This window comes from Podarcis melisellensis (assembly GCF_964234715.1).
Source record: "Podarcis melisellensis genome assembly, chromosome: 6".
Taxonomy (NCBI): Eukaryota; Metazoa; Chordata; class Lepidosauria; order Squamata; family Lacertidae; genus Podarcis; species Podarcis melisellensis.
In genome coordinates, this window is record NC_138538.1 from 2,346,775 (window position 1) to 2,367,467 (window position 20,693).

At 45.8% G+C, this 20,693-nt stretch overlaps 1 protein-coding gene across 1 annotated transcript; it reads right to left on the reverse strand.

Annotated features, from left to right (window-relative positions):
- Positions 1–14,801: 14,801 nt before the first annotated feature.
- LOC309373166 (uncharacterized protein) lies at positions 14,802–20,418 on the reverse strand. The gene is made up of 5 exons (XM_081917410.1): positions 20,308–20,418; positions 19,588–19,636; positions 18,663–18,720; positions 16,610–16,689; positions 14,802–15,203 (listed from the first exon to the last, which is right to left on the reverse strand). The coding sequence occupies exons 1-5, from the start codon at positions 20,403–20,405 to the stop codon at positions 15,162–15,164; spliced, it is 327 nt and encodes a 108-aa protein (XP_081773536.1). The 5' UTR covers positions 20,406–20,418; the 3' UTR covers positions 14,802–15,161.
- Positions 20,419–20,693: the final 275 nt, after the last annotated feature.

Here is a 20,693-nt window from a genome sequence, read left to right on the forward strand (position 1 = left end):
ATTCTACAAACAAACACACACCTCATAGTCGTTTATGAAAAGGTGAAATGACAAAATCAGGAATGATCTGCGATACTTTAAAACGTGCAGAGAGTTAAAATGCTAAAACAGATTAAAACTTGCTAGCTCCTCACTGCTTGAGATATTTGCACCTAACCAAGTCTGGGCTTTGCACGTAGGTGCATTGCTTACATGTTAGTAGGGGGGTCTCCAATCTTTGGGGGACAATGGTCCCATATGGAATTTGAAATGGGAAGTGCAATGGGCATCCATCACAAAATGCCATGATGTGTGTGTGTGGCACAATGCAAAATGGAAGCCACAGCTAAAAGAGACAGGACCACAGTATGGTGTAGGCAGCCCCCAATCAATCAATCAATGTGGAAAAGTTGCCTGTACGTGTTAGCAAAGTCACTTAAATAATGCAGACAGAGTCCAGAGAGAAATAAATCCAGATAGCACTTTACTGACTGGCCTGAACAAAAACAGTGTATGATGTGAGGGGAAAGAAACAGAGGTTTTGTATTTCTTGGCCCCTAGGCATTGGCTCCTATGGTGAGTTCCCAAACATTTCCTTCAAAAGTTTCTTTCCAAAGTTTCTCTCTTCCCCCAGCGTGGGAAAAGGACTACTAGTAAAAAATAAAAATGTTTACTTGCAAACTCTTCAAAGGTCAGATTCGTGTCCTTCAGAAAGTTGCACAGGCAGTAAAACTTTGCTTAGTTACAAAGTGGGGAAAGTTCCTAGATTATTGGTATAAGAACTCAGGAGTGGCTGGTGATAGCCATGCGGTCTGAGCAGCCAGCTCAAACGCTCCCTACCCTCCAGAGCAGGAGAAAACAAGCTTGCCCCATCCTCTTTGGGATGGCCCATGGCACCATTGGCCCCTTGCAGAACACACCCACGAAACCCCCACAGATCGGGAGGGGCCCAGGCCATGGCTGTGGGCTGATGGAACTTGTAGTTCCCGGAGGGCGCCATGTTGGCGGAGGCTGGTTTAGATGACTACAGTTCTCTTGCTGCCACTTTCCGTACTCCGACTGACTCAGTTTAGTGTCAGTTCCCCGCAGGCTCCTCTTCCCTTTGATGCCAACTTAGCAGACGGCACATTAGTAGAGCTCCTTTTGCTGAGAGACTAAAAGCGCGGAGGACGCTTTGATGTTGGAGGAATTACGATCAAAGCTCCCGCCGGTGCCACAATGCAGCTGGCTCTGCAAGCGAGGAGGAAACAAAGAGGCCGCTAAGTGCACTCTGGTTATATTCAGATCGGGAGTGAGGAACTGATGAGTGGAGGAGACCCCACAGAGACGCAAGGCCTGGCACTCGCTTTGATTGTCGCCCGGGATTCGAAACCCAAAGCGCTTTACGGAAGAGGCTGGTCCGTGAGGGTGGGGCACCGCCTGACCAACCCCAGTTTTTCCTAGGGGTGTGAAGGCCTGGAGGAAGGATAATAAAAAATTGGGGGGGGGAGAAACCACCCCAATTCCACCCCGTTTTCCTCCCGGTTTGTTTCTGAAGATTTGGAGAAATAACAGAAAAGTGAGTAGGGGGTGTCCTCATTTTCAGATATTTTTTTTCTCTCCGAAAATTGCACATTTCCGATTTTCTCTCAGCCAGCCCCGACTTTGCTGACTTCTGACTTAGAAGCAGCCTAGCCCAGGGGGTGGCACTGCCAGAGAGCTTCTTCTGGGTCTCTGGGTCCTTGGCCTCAGGTTTTGCCCTTGCAGAACTCATCAGGCAGGAAGATGGAGGTAAAAATGAACTGTGTGTGTGCGTGCGTGTGTGTGTGTGTGTGTGTGTGTGTGTGTGCGCGCGCAGCAGCAGCAGCAATTTTATTATTTGTACCCTGCCCATCTGGCTGGGTTTCCCCAGCTACTCTGGGCGGCTCCCAACAGAATATGAAAGGTATAGGTAAAGGGACCCCTGACCGTTAGGTCCAGTCGCAAACGACTTTGGGGTTGCAGCGCTCATCTTGCTTTTCTGGCTGAGGGAGGGGGGGTTTGTTCACAGACAGCTTCTGGGTCATGTGGCCAGCAGGACTAAGCCGCTTCTGGCGAAGCAGAACTGAAACGCTGTTTACCTTCCTGCTGGAGTGGTACCTATTTATCTACTTGCACTTTGACGAGTTGGGACCAAACAACGGGAGCTCACCCCGTCTCAGGGATTCCAACCGCCGACCTTCTGATTGGCAAGCCCTAGGCCACAGCACCACCCACGTTCCTTAACAGAATCTTAAAAACACGCTAAAGCATCAAACATTAAAAACTTCCCTAAACAGGGCTGCCTTCAGATGTCTTCTAAAAGTCAGATAGTTGTTTATTTCCTTGACATCTGATGGGAGGGTGTTCCACAGGGCGGGCGCCACCACCAAGAAGGCCCTCTGCCTGGTTCCCTATAACTTGCCATCTCGCAGCGAGCTTGTCACGGCTAAAATTGGCCGCTGTTTCTTTGATGCTTAAAAAGCTGGGTCAGCATGAGTCAGCGGCCTGCACCGGGTTGTATATATAGAGTGAGAAATGTTCGATTGTTGTTGGGTGGGTGGGTTGGTTGGTTGGTTGGTTAGTGAAAGCTAGTAGTGTTGATGTGTATACAGTTGGTCAGTCACTCTTGCAGGAAGACTTTTAAGAATAAAAGCAGAAAGTACTCTGCAAGGATACTTTTCTTGTGGACTCTTTTATGCTGATAAGGGTCCGAGGACCAGGCTGAGGTGACAAAGGGAGGTCAGAAACCCCCCTTGTTTTTTTTACAAACACTGACAGAGGTAACCGCCAGAAGGCCCTTGGAGCTGGACCTCAGTGTCCGGGCAGAACGATGGTGGTGGAGATGCTCCTTCAGGTATACTTGAGGCTTCAAGTGTTAGTTTATTCAGCTCCGGCCCTTCTGGAGCTGATATGGCTCGTCTTGTCCTGAGCCCAGCAGAGTGTAGTCTGCAAAGAAAGGATAAGCAGGTATAGTGCTACATTGCTAAACTTTATTTCTCAGCTATACCAAGAACACAAAAATGTACATCTTTTTTTTTATAAGATATTTATTAACGTTTCAAAGGTTATACAAAAACAATAATAAAAAACACAAACAGAAAAAATAACAAAAATACAAAACTGAAAACAATTTAAAAAACACATAAAATTCCATTCCCTTATTTTCTTATAACTTACTTCCCAGACCTCCTCATACCTCCCCTTTTTGTATTCCAATTCAAATTATTAATTCAGCAAATGCTCACCATTGATTTTCACTTAATTTTCAACCTTTCTTTCTTCCCCCCCCCCCAATTATCTTAGTCATTACAGCTGAAAACCACTTAATTTCTAACCAACATAATTCTAACATTCATTAACTTTGTAATATTTCCCAAGATAGTCCTTAAATCTCTTCCAATCTTCTTCCGCCGTCTCTCTTTACAAAAATGTACATCTTGCCTCTATGAGAGCAGAGAGCAACTCACTCAACAAAGAAACGACAGAACAAAGGAACAGGAAACCAGTGTACGTCACATCCAGTCTCCCTTTCCAGTGAGAACCCAACAGTAACTGAACTGTGGAATGTAAACATTGTCTTGTGACATGCAGCTGCCTCAGTGTCCGGGCAGAACGATGGGGGCGGAGATGCTCCTTCAGGTCTACTTGAGGCTTCAAGTACAGAGACTCACACCCAGATTCCCAGTTGGTCAGACTTTATCTGGGACAGCATTATCAGACATAACTGAAAGAATCTGTGAGAACATTTCCACCAGAACACAAACTATGCAGTACAGGCAAAATATATGATATGTTAGGGTTCCGGTTCCGGTCAAGATGGAAGAGACATGGTGAATCTGGCTACTCCCTAACTGAAGGCAAGATTTACGCACCTAATCTATTTCTTGGCACCAGTTTATCTGCCTCCCCGTTCTACCTTTTAATGCTTTATTAGAGCTCTTCTCAAAGCTGTGTTCTATGCTCTACCCTGCTATTTTATCGGCCTAACAACCTCCACCGCGAGATTGCAGGAAAGGAAAAGCTGAGCTCTCTTCCAGCCCCCCAGAAAGAGAAGCATTATTAATGAGTTTGTAAAGCTTCACAAGGCTCACAACTTCACTTTGAGAGAGGCTCGACAACCAATAACAAATATTGCAAAGAGGCTTATTAGCAAACGGGACTAAAGCACTCCCTATGCGAAGACATCGAGACCTCTGTCGCAATTAGAAACCAGAACCGGTTGATTACCTGAGGAACTGAAAGCAAGTTTGGCTCAATAATTTCTATTTGGCATCAGCTATTATCTTATTGTCTGTCAGAGATATCAGTAAGCTCCAGTGGCAACTACTATAAATCCATGCGCTCGCTAGTGATTCCCGCCAAGTGTTAGCACCCGGACTCTGGCATTTGCCAAGGCAAGCTCATCCCCCCCCCCACCCGAGCAGAGAGACATCAGAGAACTGCTGATATTCAATTACTCCATGCTCTAGATCTACTATGGTCCTCACCAGGAAGAACTGTAAGGACCTGGGAGTCACGCTAACCTTGCCTCATAGCTCTACGGAGCATCGAAGGAGGCAAAGCAAAATCACCAGTTATTTCCCCAAAAAGAAGTGAGCAAGAGAGTTCAGAGTGAGACCTCACTAGACGAGGTTATCCCCCTGCCTCCCACTGTGCTGGACTGGTCAATACAGCTCAAAGAACTACGAACAGGCCACAAGAGTACAAACCATTCAACAAGCTTGGCTCAAGAAATTGCCTTAACAGAAAATGTCACGAAGGTGAAAACTATAATAATAATAATAAATTTTATTTATATCCCGCCCTCCCCAGCCGAAGCTGGGCTCAGGGCAGCTAACAACAATCAAAGTAATCCAACATTCTAAAAACATTCATTATAAAATTAATTAAAATCAAATTAAAATCAAATTGATGGCAACCATAAACTAAAGTTCTGTAAAGATTGCCAAAGGAAGGAGTCAGGCTGCGCCCTGACCAAAGGCCTGGTGGAACAGCTCTGTCTTGCAGGCCCTGCAGAAAGATGTCAAGTCCCGCAGGGCCCTAGTCTCTTGTGACAGAGCGTTCCACCAGATCGGGGCCATGGCCGAGAAAGCCCTGGCTCTAGTTGAGGCCAGCCTAACCTCCCTGTGGCCTGGGATCTTCAGGATGTTTTTATTTGCAGACCGTGAATTTTTCTGTGGGACATACCAGGAGAGGCGGTCCCGTAGGTACAAGGGTCTAAGGCCGTATAGGGCTTTAAAGGTTAAAACCAGCACCTTAAACCTGATCCTGTACTCCACCGGGAGCCAGTGCAGCTGGAATAGTACCGGATGAATATGATCTCGCAGCGAAGACCCCATAAGGAGTCTCGCCGCGGCATTCTGCACCCGCTGGAGTTTCTGGGTCAGTCTCAAGGGCAGCCCCACGTAGAGCGAGTTACAATAATCCAATCTGGAGGTGACCGTCGCATGGATCACAGTGGCTAGGTCAGGGCGAGAGAGGTAAGGAGCCAACTGCTTAGCTTGGCGGAGATGGAAAAATGCCGCCTTGTTAGCTGTTCATTCTCTACCCGACCACCTGCTTTCACCCCACTATCTCTCATCTGACCACGTGCCTTGAAATGCAACCTTATTCAACCCATTATTTTACTGTACATGCTGGAAGCCTCCTTGAACCTTACATGGAGCCTGTAAGTTTCCCTTCAGCTGGTCCATCAGGTTGCATCCTTGTATACATGAAACTGGCCTCACTGAGAAGAGGACCTAACAGTAATTTCACATCCAATGCAGAGATGAAGGAGCTGGTTTTCTATATGGCAAAGCCTTTCGGGAGGAGGACCTAGCACGCCAGTGGTCCCAGACTCTGCAGGAAGCAGAGCTGGGAAAGAGACTCTCTTTTCACTGGAGACCACAGAGAGCTGCTGCTCACCAGCAGAGTCGATCCTTGACTAGATGGACCATGGTCTCCCTGATTTGCTATGAGGTATCATCCTGCCAGAGACATCACCTTGCCAACAAAGGCCCGTATAGTGAAAGCCATGGTTTTCCCAGTAGTGATGCATGGAAGTGAGAGCTGGACCATAAAGAAAGCTGATCGCTGAAGAATGGATGCTTTTGAATTCTGGTGCTGGAGGAGACTCTTGAGAGTCCCATGGACTGCAAGAAGATCAAACCTCTCCATTCTGAAGGAAATCAGCCCTGAGTGCTCACTGGAAGGACAGATCGTGAAGCTGAGGCTCCAAGACTTTGGCCACCTCAGGAGAAGAGTAGACTCCCTGGAAAAGACCCTGATGTTGGGAAAGATGGAGGGCACAAGGAGAGGGGGACGACAGAGGACGAGATGGTGGGACACTGTTCTTGAAGCTACCAGCATGAGTTTGACCAAACTGCGGGAGGCAGTGGAAGAGAGGAGTGCCTGGCGTGCTCTGGTCCAGGGGGTCACGAAGAGGCGGACACGACTAAACGACTAAACAAAGTAGGAGATGGGTGATTGACTCAATGGGTATGGTAAACCTGTTGACGACTATTAACGACTGCAATTAGTCCAACAGAAAAAGGCAAGGGATAGTAGGCAGGTGACCCCACCCTCCCACTATATATAAGGGTCTGGTAGCTCTTGTTTCAGTGTATCTGAAGAAGTGTGCTTGCACATGAAAGCTTATTCCCAGAACAAACTTAGTTGGTCTCTAAGGTGCTGCTGGAGAATTTTAAAATTTATTTTGAAGACGTTTACTCACATTGGGACGCGGGTGGCGCTGTGGGTTAAACCACGGAGCCTAATACTTGCAGATCAGAAGGGCGGCGGTTGGAATCCCCGCGATGGGGTGAGCTCCCGTTGCTCGGTCCCTGCTCCTGCCCACCTAGCAGTTCGAAAGCACGTCAAAGTGCAAGTAGATAAATAGGTACCACTCCAGCAGGAAGGTAAACAGCGTTTCAGTTCTGCTTCGCCAGAAGCGGCTTAGTCCTGCTGGCCACATGACCCAGAAGCTGTCTGTGAACAAACCCCCCCTCCCTCAGCCAGAAAAGCAAGATGAGCGCTGCAACCCCAAAGTCGTTTGCGACTGGAACACTTCCGGAGGCGGCGCGAAGGGTAATGGCTGCCCGTTCCTGACTGGGAAGGGGAGCTCCGTCCGAAAACGGGTCGTCCGCTACGGCGAAGCGGAGACCCACACCGGAAAACTGCAGGCGGCAGAAGCCTGCAGCCTTGGGACCCGGCGGGCGCCTGAAGCTGCTCCCGAAACGTTGAAGGGACCCCGTAAGGGGCTCCGGATCGCGGAGGAGGCAGCGGCGCTGAGGGTCGTTCCGCAATCGGCGGAGAGAAGCCGCGAAGCCGTTGCCAGTGAGCGCCGACCTTTCTTCCTGGATTTGGCTTTCAAAACACAACAACCCGTGAGTAATTGAGACTTTTAATCGATTGGAGACCAATTCGAGACCAAAGTGTTGTATTTGGCTGAAAGCGGAGGACGAAAAAGAAAAAGGAAGTCCGTCTTCCGCCGCCATTGAACTTGAACGCAAAGAGCTGGAGGAGTGAAGGCTGTGAGTAACCCTGTTTTTTATGATTGGATCTGGGCATTTATTGAGGTGTATTTAAGACAGAAAAGGAGTTTAAGCACTGGACTTACATGCTAGCTTGGACTTTGAAACCCCTTTCTGCTAAAGTTATAATTTTAAAGAGAGAAACCAGGTCTGGAACTGCCTGATAACAGTAACAATCAGTTTGCAGACCCAAGCAGTTGGATACAATAACTGGGAAAATCTGAGAGGTACGAACTTTGCTACTTTTTAACATCAACTGAAGTACCAGCAAGCACTGTTTTGAGACATTGTGACTATATATTACCAACTCTGCTAAAAACTAAATTTGGAAGGTTTTTGGACTTTAACTTTTACTTTTGAGTAATCCTTCCGAGAAGACATTTTAGGCTCCCCCTAGAGGTTTTTGGACTGAACGGCAGTGACTTTATTTTACTTTCTATTTCTTGGCCTGCTGGCTGAGTGCTGCACCTGGCTTGTATCTTTCTCATGGGAACAGTCAGTTTGACCTTGACTATTAGATAAGTTTGGAATGAGTGGCGCAAAGAAAAAGGAGATTAAGGAGACTAAGGAAAAAGAACAAAGACCAAGAACGAGACAAACAACTTTAGCCTCAACTTTACAGCAACGTAGATCATCTGTGCCTATTTTACTCTCTGAAGAAGAAGCGGCCTCCTTGCCACAGGCAGGGGGAGGAGAGACAGAGGATTTGCAATTGGAGGATATGGCCTCAGGATCAGCTTCTTCTATTTTAGAAAAAATCTATGAAAAATTGGAATCTTTGGACAAGAGAGTGGAATCTTTGGACAAGAAGGCCGACGAGCAAACTGCGAAAATAGATCAGAACACAGAATGCCTAAATAGAATAACTGGGCAGGTGGCACAGAACACTCAATTGATTGCAAAATTGGAGGAGGCTTCAGGGGAAAATAGGAAATTGGTTGAAGATACGAGCCAAAGACTTGGACAGTTGGAAAAAGAAGTAAGACCACTCAACAAACAAGTGGGTGAACATCAGACCTATCTCTTGATGATTGAATTGAAGAATAGGGAGACTAATTTAAGGATAAGATCTGTATCTGAAGTAGAGGAAGACAAACTGGCTGAGTTCCTGACCAAAATAATCTCGGTGCAGTGGAAACTTGAGGAAAAAGACTTTAAAATTATATCAGCTTTCAGGCTGGGAAGATTGATAAGAAAAGACAAACCCAGAGACTGCTTGATAACACTGAGATCAAAGGAGGAAAGGGACAAGATCCTGGGCTTACATTACAAAAATCCACTGGACATTCTGGGTAAAAGAATTGAAATTTATAAGGATATTCCTAGACAGCTGTTGGACCTGAGATCTGAATATTCGGAACTAGCAAAACTACTGAGGAGCAACTCAATCATCTTTAGGTGGGACTTTCCTCAAGGATTATCATTTACTTTTAGAGGAAGGAAGATTAAAATCAGAACATTGGAAGACAGAGATAAATTTTTGAGCCAATACGGAGAAGACCTTCACAAAGGACTTGGATCACTGCCGGAGCCCGGAGCACCAAAGGAACCGGCACCCTTGGATGATAAAGTACCACCCCCTGAAAAATAACCAGATTTTTACAGGATGTCTCTGCAACTTCTGAGCTGGAACATAAATGGCTGTAACATTCCCGAGAAAAGGAAGAAAATTTTCCACATATTAAAAAAGGAACAATTGGACATTATTTGCTTGCAAGAAACACATGTGACTAGGCTCCACAGAAAAATACTTGTAAATAAAAGACTTGGCCAGGAATTTATATCTTCGGATAGAGTAAAGAAGAGAGGAGTAGTGATATATGCAAAGGAGAGCCTTTCACCTAAATTATTATTTAAAGATGAACAAGGCAGAATCTTGGCAGTTGAAATACAGCACCAAGGAGAAAAAATTTTGTTATTAGGAATTTATGCACCAAATGAAGGGAAATCGGAATTTTACAAGAAGTTGCATGAGAGCATGCTGGAATATCTGGACTTTGACAACATCATTATGATGGGAGATATGAACGGAATTGTATCAACCAACATGGATAAGTCGCAAAGTCAAAAAGTTACCAAAGATGGCAGACTACCAAAGACCTTTTTTGAAATGACAGACAATATGGACTGGATTGACATTTGGAGAACGAGGAACCCCTTGGAAAAGGAAGGAACATTCTTCTCTGAAGCCCATCTGACCTGGACAAGAATTGACCAAATATGGATTTCTAGATGTCTGGCACCTAAGGTCAGAAAAGTGGAAATCTGCCCAAAGACCTGCTCCGACCATAACGCTTTGAGAATGGACCTGACACTAATACCATCCGGCTCCTTTCGATGGAAGATGAATGACAATCTATTTAGAGATCAGGAGATTATTAAGAAGGCCCAAAAAGTTTTGAAGGACTATTTTGAAATAAATTTGAACACAACGGTGGAAAAAAGAACAATTTGGGACGCGAGTAAAGCCGTGATGAGAGGGTTCTTAATACAACAGAATGCTTTTAAGAAAAGGAAACAAAATGAAAAGAAAGATAAGATCTTGGAAAAAATAAAAGAGTTAGAAAAGAAGCTAAGAGGAAACCCGAAGTCGCAGCCGACTCTGAGAGAAATTAAACTCCACCAGGCACAATATGCTAGACTGATCAATCAGGAAATAGAATGGAAGATTAAGTCAATGAAACAAAAAACGTTTGAATCGGCTAATAAATGTGGAAAACTGCTGGCCTGGCAGTTGAAGAAGAGACAAAAGCTGAACACAGTTACAAATCTGGAAATTGAAGGAAAAAACATCCAGAACCCTGTGGAAATCAGGAAATCCTTTCAGAAATATTTCAAGAAGCTATATACTCAAGGGCCGCAAAATGAGGTTGAGATTGAACAATTTTTGGAAAAGAACAGCCTTAAAAAACTCACACAAGAAAATAGATTACTCCTGAACAGTCAAATAACACGACAAGAAATTGAACATGCCATTCAGAATACGAAGCTGGGCAAATCTCCAGGACCAGATGGTCTTACCTCCAAGTATTATAAGATAATGAGTGACTATTTGATTCAACCCTTAATGGAGGTCAGCAACGAAATTTTGGAGGGAAAGAAGGCGCCGGAATCGTGGAAGGAAGCTTTTATCACGCTGATACCAAAATCAGAAACTGAAAAGACGCAACTTAAGAACTATCGCCCCATCTCCCTTTTAAATGTGGATTATAAAATATTTGCTGATGTTTTGGCAGGAAGACTTAAAAAAGTTTTGAATGAAGTAATTCACAAGGACCAGGCTGGCTTTCTCCCAGGTAGACATATGTTTGCAAACACAAGGAACATTATTGACATTTTGGAACTTTTGCAAACAGACATAAACACTAGAGCAGTGCTGATATTCATAGACGCGGAGAAGGCCTTTGACAACATCTCTTGGAAATTTATGAAGGGAAACTTAAAAGAAATGGGAGTGGGGCGGGGTTTCGAAAATGGGATTGATGCGATATATTCAGAACAAAAAGCTAAACTGATAGTTAATAATGTGGTAACGGAAGAATTCAAAATTGAAAAAGGAACACGACAAGGCTGCCCGATTTCCCCTCTGTTATTTATCTCAGTTCTGGAGGTGCTCTTGAATATGATTAGAGGTGACCGGTTGGTGAAAGGGATTCAGGTCGGAGCGAAACAATATAAACTGAAAGCTTTCGCAGATGACCTAGTTTTGACATTGCAGGAGCCAGAATCTAGCACGAAAAGAGTTTTACAACTGATACATGACTTTGGTCAGGTTGCAGGATTTAAGCTAAATAAACAAAAAACAAAGGTGTTAGGAAAAAATATGACAGAAATAGAGTCAGAACGGTTTCAGAGAGAAACAGAATTATCACTGGTGAAAAGGGTAAAATACCTAGGGGTTAATATAACAACCAAAAATCTGAGTCTATTCAAAGATAATTATGAAAAATGTTGGTCTGAAATTAAGAGAGACTTGGAAAGTTGGGCAAAGTTGAAGCTTTCTTTGTTAGGCCGAATTGCTGCAATTAAGATGAATGTGCTGCCAAAGATGTTGTTTTTGTTTCAAACATTGCAAATTGTGGACAAAACGGAGTGTTTCCGGAAGTGGCAGAGAGATATTTCCAAATTTGTCTGGCAGGGCAAAAAGCCCAGAATCAAGTTTAAGATATTAACAGATGCAAAGGAAAGAGGGGGCTTTGCCCTGCCAGACTTAAGGTTGTACTATGAAGCCGCAGCTTTCTGCTGGCTAAAAGATTGGCTACTTCTTGAGGACACTGATGTTCTAGACCTGGAAGGTTATAACAATGCGTTTGGTTGGCATGCATATTTATGGTATGATAAAGTTAAGATCAACAAGGCCTTTAAGAACCATATTGTCAGGAAAGCAGTGTTTAATGTCTGGACAAAATATAAAGACTTATTGGAAAATAAAACACCAAGGTGGCTTTCACCTTTGGAAGCTAAGGCCCGAAAAGGAACCAATATGGAAGCCTATTGGCCAAAATATTGGGAATTGTTAGAAAAAGACGGAGACAATTGGAAATTGCAGAGTATGGAGAAAATGAAGGATAAAGTGCGAGACTGGTTACACTACGCTCAGATCAAGGAAGTTTTTAAAAGTGACAAAAAGTTAGGATTCCAGGTGGAGAAATCGAAGTTGGAAACAGAGCTGCTAGAACCTAAGACTAAGGTACTTTCAAGAATGTATAACTTGCTGTTGAAATGGAATACACAAGACGAAATGGTTAAGTCGGCTATGATAAAATGGGCACAGGACATTGGGCATAACATTATGTTTGAGGACTGGGAAAGGTTGTGGACCACTGGGTTGAATTTTACTGCATGTAATGCTTTGAAAGAAAATGTAATGAAAATGATATACAGATGGTACATGACCCCAGTTAAACTTGCCAAAATATACCATTCGTCAGATAACAAATGCTGGAAATGTAAGGAAAATGAAGGAACATTTTACCACCTCTGGTGGACCTGCCCTAAGGTGAAGGCCTTCTGGGAAATGATATATAATGAGCTGAAAAAGGTATTTAAGTATACCTTCACTAAGAAACCAGAGGCCTTCCTCCTGGGCATTGTCGACCAGAAGGTGTTAAAGAAAGACAGAACATTTTTCATGTATGCGACAACAGCAGCAAGGATATTACTTGCCAAGAACTGGAAAACTCAAGATCTACCCACACTGGAAGAATGGCAGATGCAACTGATGGACTATATGCAGCTGGCGGAGATGACCGGCAGAATCCGAGACCTGGGAGAAGAAAGGATGGAAGAGGACTGGAAGAAATTTAAGACTTATTTACAAAAATATTGTGATTTAATGGAATGTTAAGAAAGATGCTTGGTTATAAACAATTGGCCATCACTAAAATAGATCAGGAAATGATGACAAGAGAGATTAAGAGAAACAAAGTTGAAGGACAATTATTTTAACGTATTTTATTGGTATATAAGTTGGAAATAAGATGATAATTTGCTTGACAAAAACTTATTAATGACGTAAATGGGAGCGGGAGGCGGGAGGAAGTTCAAAGATGACAGGAAACTTTGTTAAAGCAAAAAAATACTGTTTATTATTAATGTACTTTTTTCTTTTTTCTTTAAAAATTTTAATAAATATTTTATAAAAAAAAACAAAAACAAAGTCGTTTGCGACTGGACCTAACGGTCAGGGGTCCCTTTACCTATACCTTTCATATTCTGTTGGGAGCCGCCCAGAGTAGCTGGGGAAACCCAGCCAGATGGGCAGGGTACAAATAATAAAATTGCTGCTGCTGCTGCGCGCACACACACACACACGCACGCGCACGCACACACACACACACACACACACACACACAGTTCATTTTTACCTCCATCCTCCTGCCTGATGAGTTCTGCAAGGGCAAAACCTGAGGCCAAGGACCCAGAGACCCAGAAGAAGCTCTCTGGCAGTGCCACCCCCTGGGCTAGGCTGCTTCTAAGTCAGAAGTCAGCAAAGTCGGGGCTGGCTGAGAGAAAATCGGAAATGTGCAATTTTCAGAGAGAAAAAAATATCTGAAAAATGAGGTCACCCCCTCCTCACTTTTCTGTTATTTCTCCAAATCTTCAGAAACAAACAAGGAGGAAAATGGGGTGGAATTGGGGAGGTTTCTCCCCCCCCCCCAATTTTTTATTATCCTTCCTCCAGGCCTTCACACCCCTAGGAAAAACTGGGGTTGGTCAGGCGGTGCCCCACCCTCACGGACCAGCCTCTTCCGTAAAGCGCTTTGGGTTTCGAATCCCGGGCGACAATCAAAGCGAGGGCCAGGCCTTGCGTCTCTGTGGGGTCTCCTCCACTCATCAGTTCCTCACTCCCGATCTGAATATAACCAGAGTGCACTTAGCGGCCTCTTTGTTTCCTCCTCGCTTGCAGAGCCAGCTGCATTGTGGCACCGGCGGGAGCTTTGATCGTAATTCCTCCAACATCAAAGCGTCCTCCGCGCTTTTAGTCTCTCAGCAAAAGGAGCTCTACTAATGTGCCGTCTGCTAAGTTGGCATCAAAGGGAAGAGGAGCCCGCGGGGAACTGACACTAAACTGAGTCAGTCGGAGTACGGAAAGTGGCAGCAAGAGAACTGTAGTCATCTAAACCAGCCTCCGCCAACATGGCGCCCTCCGGGAACTACAAGTCCCATCAGCCCACAGCCATGGCCTGGGCCCCTCCCGATCTGTGGGGGTTTCGTGGGCGTGTTCTGCAAGGGGCCAATGGTGCCATGGGCCATCCCAAAGAGGATGGGGCAAGCTTGTTTTCTCCTGCTCTGGAGGGTAGGGAGCGTTTGAGGTGGCTGCTCAGACCGCATGGCTATCACCAGCCACTCCTGAGTTCTTATACCAATAATCTAGGAACTTTCCCCACTTTGTAACTAAGCAAAGTTTTACTGCCTGTGCCACACACACACATCACGGCATTTTGTGACGGATGCCCACTGCACTTCCTTCAAATTCCATACGGGACCAGTGTCCCCCAAGGATTGGAGACCCCCCTACTAACATGTAAGCAATGCACCTATGTGCAAAGCACAGCCTTGGTTAGGTGCGAATATCTCAAGCAGTGAGGAGCTAGCAAGTTTTAATCTGTTTTAGCATTTTAACTCTCTGCACGTTTTATAGTATCACAAATCATTAATGATTTTGTCATTTCACCTTTTCATAAACTGCTTTGAGGTGTGTGTTTGTTTGTTTGTTTTAAGAATCAAACGGTGCGTAAATTTGACAAAGCAATTAAATAAAGAAATAAATATCAGATGCCACAACTCAGGAATGCAGTCCAAAGATTCTTTAATGAAACAACTTTCTTCTCACCCTTTAGCCCTTAAAATCACCCCTGAAAACTGCCCTTAAGCAGAATAAGCACCGCCATTTTCCTAGAAAAATAGGTGCCGGAACTCACCACAAACGCCTCCCTTGTTCTCTTAGAATGGCACCAACCGAGTTCCAGCTGAAAAAAGCCCTGATTGCAAGATCTAAAGATGCGCACAATTGAAGATACAGCCCTGTGCATGATTGACCCCATCCCACTACAGAGAACATAGAGATATCAACCACCCGGGTTTCCCCTCCTTTCCCCCTTCTGAGCGAAGCAAAGGGACCGCTCTGGCTTCCGTCGAAGGGTCTTCTCCAGCCACTCGAGGTCATCAGGCCAAGTAGTTCAGGTTGCAGCACCACATGGCAAATTTCTGTTTTTTTAAGAAAAAAGGCCATAAGAGATTGGGTGAGGATGATGAACCTCCCATTTCGCCACTGGATTCCACCCTCTTCAACTCAGGCCCCTGTAAATTCTGGCACCTGAGGCAGAAAACCCAAACAGTGGACACATGCACTCGGGGGAAGGGGAATCGGGGCCCCTGCATTACGTTAACACCCATGTCGCCTTTGTAAGAACTGCATCATTTAGTGTGGCAGCATCCACACTTTGGAACTCCCTGCCTATGGACATCAAAGTGGCAGGACTCTTTTTGGCACCTGCTATAAACATTCTTCTTTAGACAAGCCCATCCAGGTGCTCAGAAAGCTGGCGGGACTTTTAATCTGTTTCAGTAATTAAACTTTCCCTAAGCATTTGCCTTGTGCAATTATATTTCTTGCAGTGTTACACATTCCTTGTACACATTTTCTTTTCTCTTTTTTGCAAGGCCCCTCTTTCCCAATCAAAGAGGATGTATAACTTTTATGAAATAATAAACTCGGGGCACAATTCCTTTGGGAAGTTCTCCTGCACAGGCCCTTTTGGAATGAACGGGGGCATGGGGGGGGGAAAGGTGGCAATGGATGAAATCCTGGCCAACTGGGACCCTTTCAGGACACAGTAAAGGTAAAGGGACCACTGACCATTAGGTCCAGTTGTGGCCGACTCTGGGGTTGCGGCGCTCATCTCGCTTTATTGGCCGAGGGAGCCGGCGTACAGCTTCCGGGTCATGTGGCGAACCAGAGGAGCGCATGGAAACACCGTTGACCTTCCCGCCGGAGCGGTACCTATTAATCTACTTGCACTTTGAAGTGCTTTCGAACTGCTAGGTTGGTAGGAGCTGGGACTGAGCAACGGGAGCTCACCCCGTCGCGGGGATTCAAACCGCCGACCTTCTGATTGGCAAGCCCTAGGCTCTGTGGTTTAACCCACAGCACCACCCGCGTCCCTCGGGACACAGCAGAAGGGGCATAAATGAAATGAAACTTTACTATGGGAAGTGGAAAGCAGGATGGGTTGGAGAGGGAGCCTGACAGGGGCAGCTAAAGAGATCCTTGGTGGTAGTCAAGCTATAGCCAAAAGGTAGACCTTCCTCACCCCAGACTCCCCCCATTCTCATGGCTACTAGCCAGAATGGCTCTGATCTGCCTCCAGAGCTGGAGTTAAAATATCAGAACAGAATAAAATTCAAACAAGCCTTTCCAAGCTCAACATCAAGAGGCAGGGAGTTCCAAAGGGTAGCTGCTGCCACACTAAATGATCAAGTTCTTATGAATACAGAAGAGGGATTATGGAACACTGTGCCCCCCCTGCATTATTTCCCAATTCCCCCGTTTCTTGTGTCCCGCATGCTCTCCCACCTAACACTGGCATACAATTTAAAGTCTCTCTTCTCACCGGGACAATGATGACGTCACCGCAGAAGGAACAGGCACAGTTTTGGGGGGAAGGCCAGAAGATTCCGTCTTTTAGCTTCTCTGCAGGAGAAGACGGGGAATAAAAAAATTATCATGCAGTTATGGCTGTGCCCACATCACAAGAGCCAAAGACTGATACCTCTGGCATTTTTGCCTTGGAGCACTTACGATAGAATACATTACAATATCTTTATTGTCATTGTCCCATACAGAACAATGAAATTGACAAACTACATAAGACATTCAAAAACCCCTAAAAACTCTGAAACCCCATCTTAAAACACAATATACTATAGAGACTCCTTATGCTGTGTTTAGAACCAGAATTGCATTTGTGTAGAAACTGTTTTTCAGGCGGCTAGTCCTAGTCTTTATAACCCTGGACCTTCTTCCAGAAGGCAGAAGCTGAAAGAGATCATTTCCGGGGTAGCACTATCCTGCACTAACTCTGCAGCTTTCTTGTGGCACCTGGAAGCGTAGATTTGATCCAAGGTGGGAAGAGTGCACCCAGTTATTCTCTCCGCAGTCTTCACAACCCTGGACAGCATTGTTTTTTCCCTGGCCGTGCAGCTCCCAAAACACACACAGAGACCATAAGTTAATGCACTCTCCACAGTGCAATGGTAAAATGCCATCAACAGGTCCTTTGAGAGATTGTTTTTTCGGAGGATTCTCAGAAAATATAACCTGTGCTGTGCTCTCTTCATCAGGTCTTTGCTGTTTTCCCCCCAGGTTAGGTCATCTCTCAACTCCATTCCCAGAAATCGAAACACCGAGACCTGTTCCACGCACTTCCCCTCAATAATGAGTGACTGAATATTCAATTTGCATTTCCTAAAGTCCACAATTATCTCTTTTGCTTTCTTTAAGTTAAAGAGTAAGTTGTTTTTCCTGCACCACCAAAGGGATGAGGAAGGTGGGTGAAGTAAATTAAAGAAATCAAGGCATCAAAAATAATAGAAGGGCATAAAAAAGCAACATGGTGTTACGGAAGGGGGGGCATGTCTTCTTCACCTTTTTCTTCGCTACAATATATCCATTTATTCCCAATTGTCAATGTCAAAAGGGACTAAAATCTATAAAATCCATAGAAAATCAACGTGCCAATTTGCTCAATTTCTCTAGGACTCCATCACCCCTCCCCTGTCCTCCATAATCCCTCAAGTAAGGTGTCAAGACCCTAATCCTGTCAAATCACTCTGCCAAGCCTTTCCTCCGGGCAATGCCAGGTGGCAGACTATGCATACATGGACCATTGTCTTCCCATCACCGGCACTCAGGAAGCGCTTATCTGCGCATATCTCCAGCTCTGCATATTCCCCCCTCCCTCCTCCATATGTTAATCCGGTGTAACCCAACCTTTCCTTAATATATTCATGATGTAACTGGGATGTATTTTGCACTGTATTCTGGGACATGGAGGGAGTTTCAAAAGTTCATGTCACCCCTTTCTCACAGTTCAATCTCATCTTGAACCTGTTGCGCAATAAACCTTGGATCTTCTGTAATTTGCTCCTTTTCTTCCACAGGGACCCGCGGACACTTAGTCCGACGAGCTGGGTGGCAGAGTAGCCCCGCACCCAGATTTTAGCCGTAACAATGGTATATCTGGGAAAGACTTATTGTTAGGTTGGTAGAGAGCTTAAGACCATTAGGAAAGCCAAACTCCACTATATACTGCAGAGAGGGAGTCTGGCCTTCATTTGATGCAGATAAAGTCCCATCAAGCAGCTTAGGTTTTTTAGAGTCCTCCAAGCCTTTGGCAACACATAATATTTGAGTTATTTTTTTTCTGCCACGCTTTTTATTTATTTTTTTACCCACACGGAAGTTGCCAGTCCCGCAAGGTTTTCCACTGGGGGGCAAGTGAGGATTGGGGGGCCACTGACATTCATGTCAAGGGTCCCCGAATGCTGGAACCTTTAAACCGACCATCCCCTAGATTTCGCTGCGGCTAAGTCAGAAGGAGATGCTTGAGCCGGGGCAAATCTCACCAGCCGTCTCAGCAAAACGCGCCCCTGAGCGACACTCACCGTTGAATAAGTTCTGGCAGTGTGTCCTTATCGGAAACAGTTCCTCTATCACGGAGCCCTGCGAAAAGAAAACCCTCCATGCGTCAAGAGAGAGGCAGATGGGAATCATGGCACTGTGGACTTCAAAGGGGTCCCCAAGGGTCTCTGAGAGTCCAACCCGCTGCGTTGCTGGAATCACGTCTAAAGAATCCATGGCGCATGGCCATGCAGCCTCTAAATGAAGGAGAATTGGGCCCCCTTCTGAGGCATCACACCTTTCCTGCATTTGCCCTTGCTTTCCGTATAGGGAAGAAAGGGAGTGGGGCAGGAGGGTGAGTGGGAGACCACCAGCCCTTGGGCCAAAGGGGTGGACTAGATGCCTTTTGGGGTCCCTTTCAAAGCAACTGGAAGCAGACTGGGGGAAAGGTAGGTAAGTAGCACTTCTACCAGGGTGTGTTGGATCAAGAGCCCTGAATGGCACAGATCGAGAGTTGGGGGCTTGGGCAAATGCTATAATCTTAGAGGCATGAAGACCCCAAGGAAGACCAGATAGCAGGGGGAGAACCATCGAGCCCAGAAACCGCAAGATGCAAGGCGGGAGCATATTCTCTGCATTGCAACCAGCATCGCTTCAGCACCAGTTCCACTCTGTCATGGCTTCCCCTCAAGGAATCATGGGAATTGTAGTTGGGTGTCAAGGCTGGGGGGTCTCTGCTAGAGGTCCCTGCCACCCTCAGAACCACAGGGCCCATGATTCCCTAGAGAGAGGAAGAGATGTGTCAATCGGTTTAAAATCTGTGCGGTCGATAGCCCTGCAATGGCCTGGGCAAAAATCCCTGAGATGTTGATTTCGCCTGACTAAAAGCTGGGGGGGGGGGGAAAGGGCTGAGTGAGGTGAGCTCCATCCATGAGCCCCGCTGCCCCCATTAAATCACCCGATACTTACAGAAACCGTGCAAGGTTTCCCGCTGCAAGCAGCTGTAATCTGGAGGTCGCTGGGGAGAGAGGAATGAGCCGCTGTGATGCGAGGGCAGAGCCACCCATCCCCTCCCCATCCATTCCCCAACTTTCAATCCCAAGCCAGCCCCAGGTCTCTTTGCAACTTTCAATCTATAGGGCCTCTTTCCTTCCTTGCATTCACAGCCTGAGTCCTGCATCCCTGCTTTCTGAGTGTTATGTACTGAGTTGAATAGGATTCAAAAAGCAGCAGTCTTATTGGCCCTAGAACAATAGGATCCAGAATGCAGCAGTCTGATTGGTCCACAGGAGCCACCCAATCCAGCTCCAGGTGGAAGGGAATTCGCAACCTGATTGGCCTACAGGAGAATCCCGGAATTAGCCAATCATGTGGGGCCCATTGTGTAAATAATGTATATAAAGCAGACATTCTGGGGGAACTTCTATTCCTCCTCACCACTATGAGCTGAATAAAAAGCATGAAATCCACTCTCGACTCCCAGTATATTTCATTGAGACAGGCCTCTTCAACACCTACTCATCTGGGGACCTTCCAGAGTGTGAGTTGTGTGCAGGGAGGAAGAAGTGTCACGGGTGCCCACAAACAACGCTCTCTGCCCCAAGCCCACCACAGCTGCCCACTAGGGCCTCCATCCACGGTCCCAAGGGACCTAATCCAACCCGGGGGTTGGATCCTTGCATGCATTACCTTATCTCACCCACCGACAACAGCAGCAGTCGTCTTTGGCAGTCAATGGCCAGACGCACAATTATTCTCACTTCCTGAAATTGGAAAGCAAAGGGCATCAAAGTCGAACCGAGGACCAGGTGAGATTGAGAGCAATCCGTTTTTTAAGAGATTTAGACTCCGTCCAGCTTTGCTCGCATCAGATGGAGTCTTGTATCAAACGGCCACTTGCGCACAGACGCTGCATGTTTCTTTTAAACTGAAATAAGTATGTGCAAAATTAAACGCGAAGCTCAGGTTGCACAGAGGAGTGGCTCGTCTTTCACCAATTTATTGCCTTTCATTTATAGCTGCGTGCTGGTTGCTTTTAGGAGCCTAGAGAGCACGTGTGCCTAATAGTTCATCTT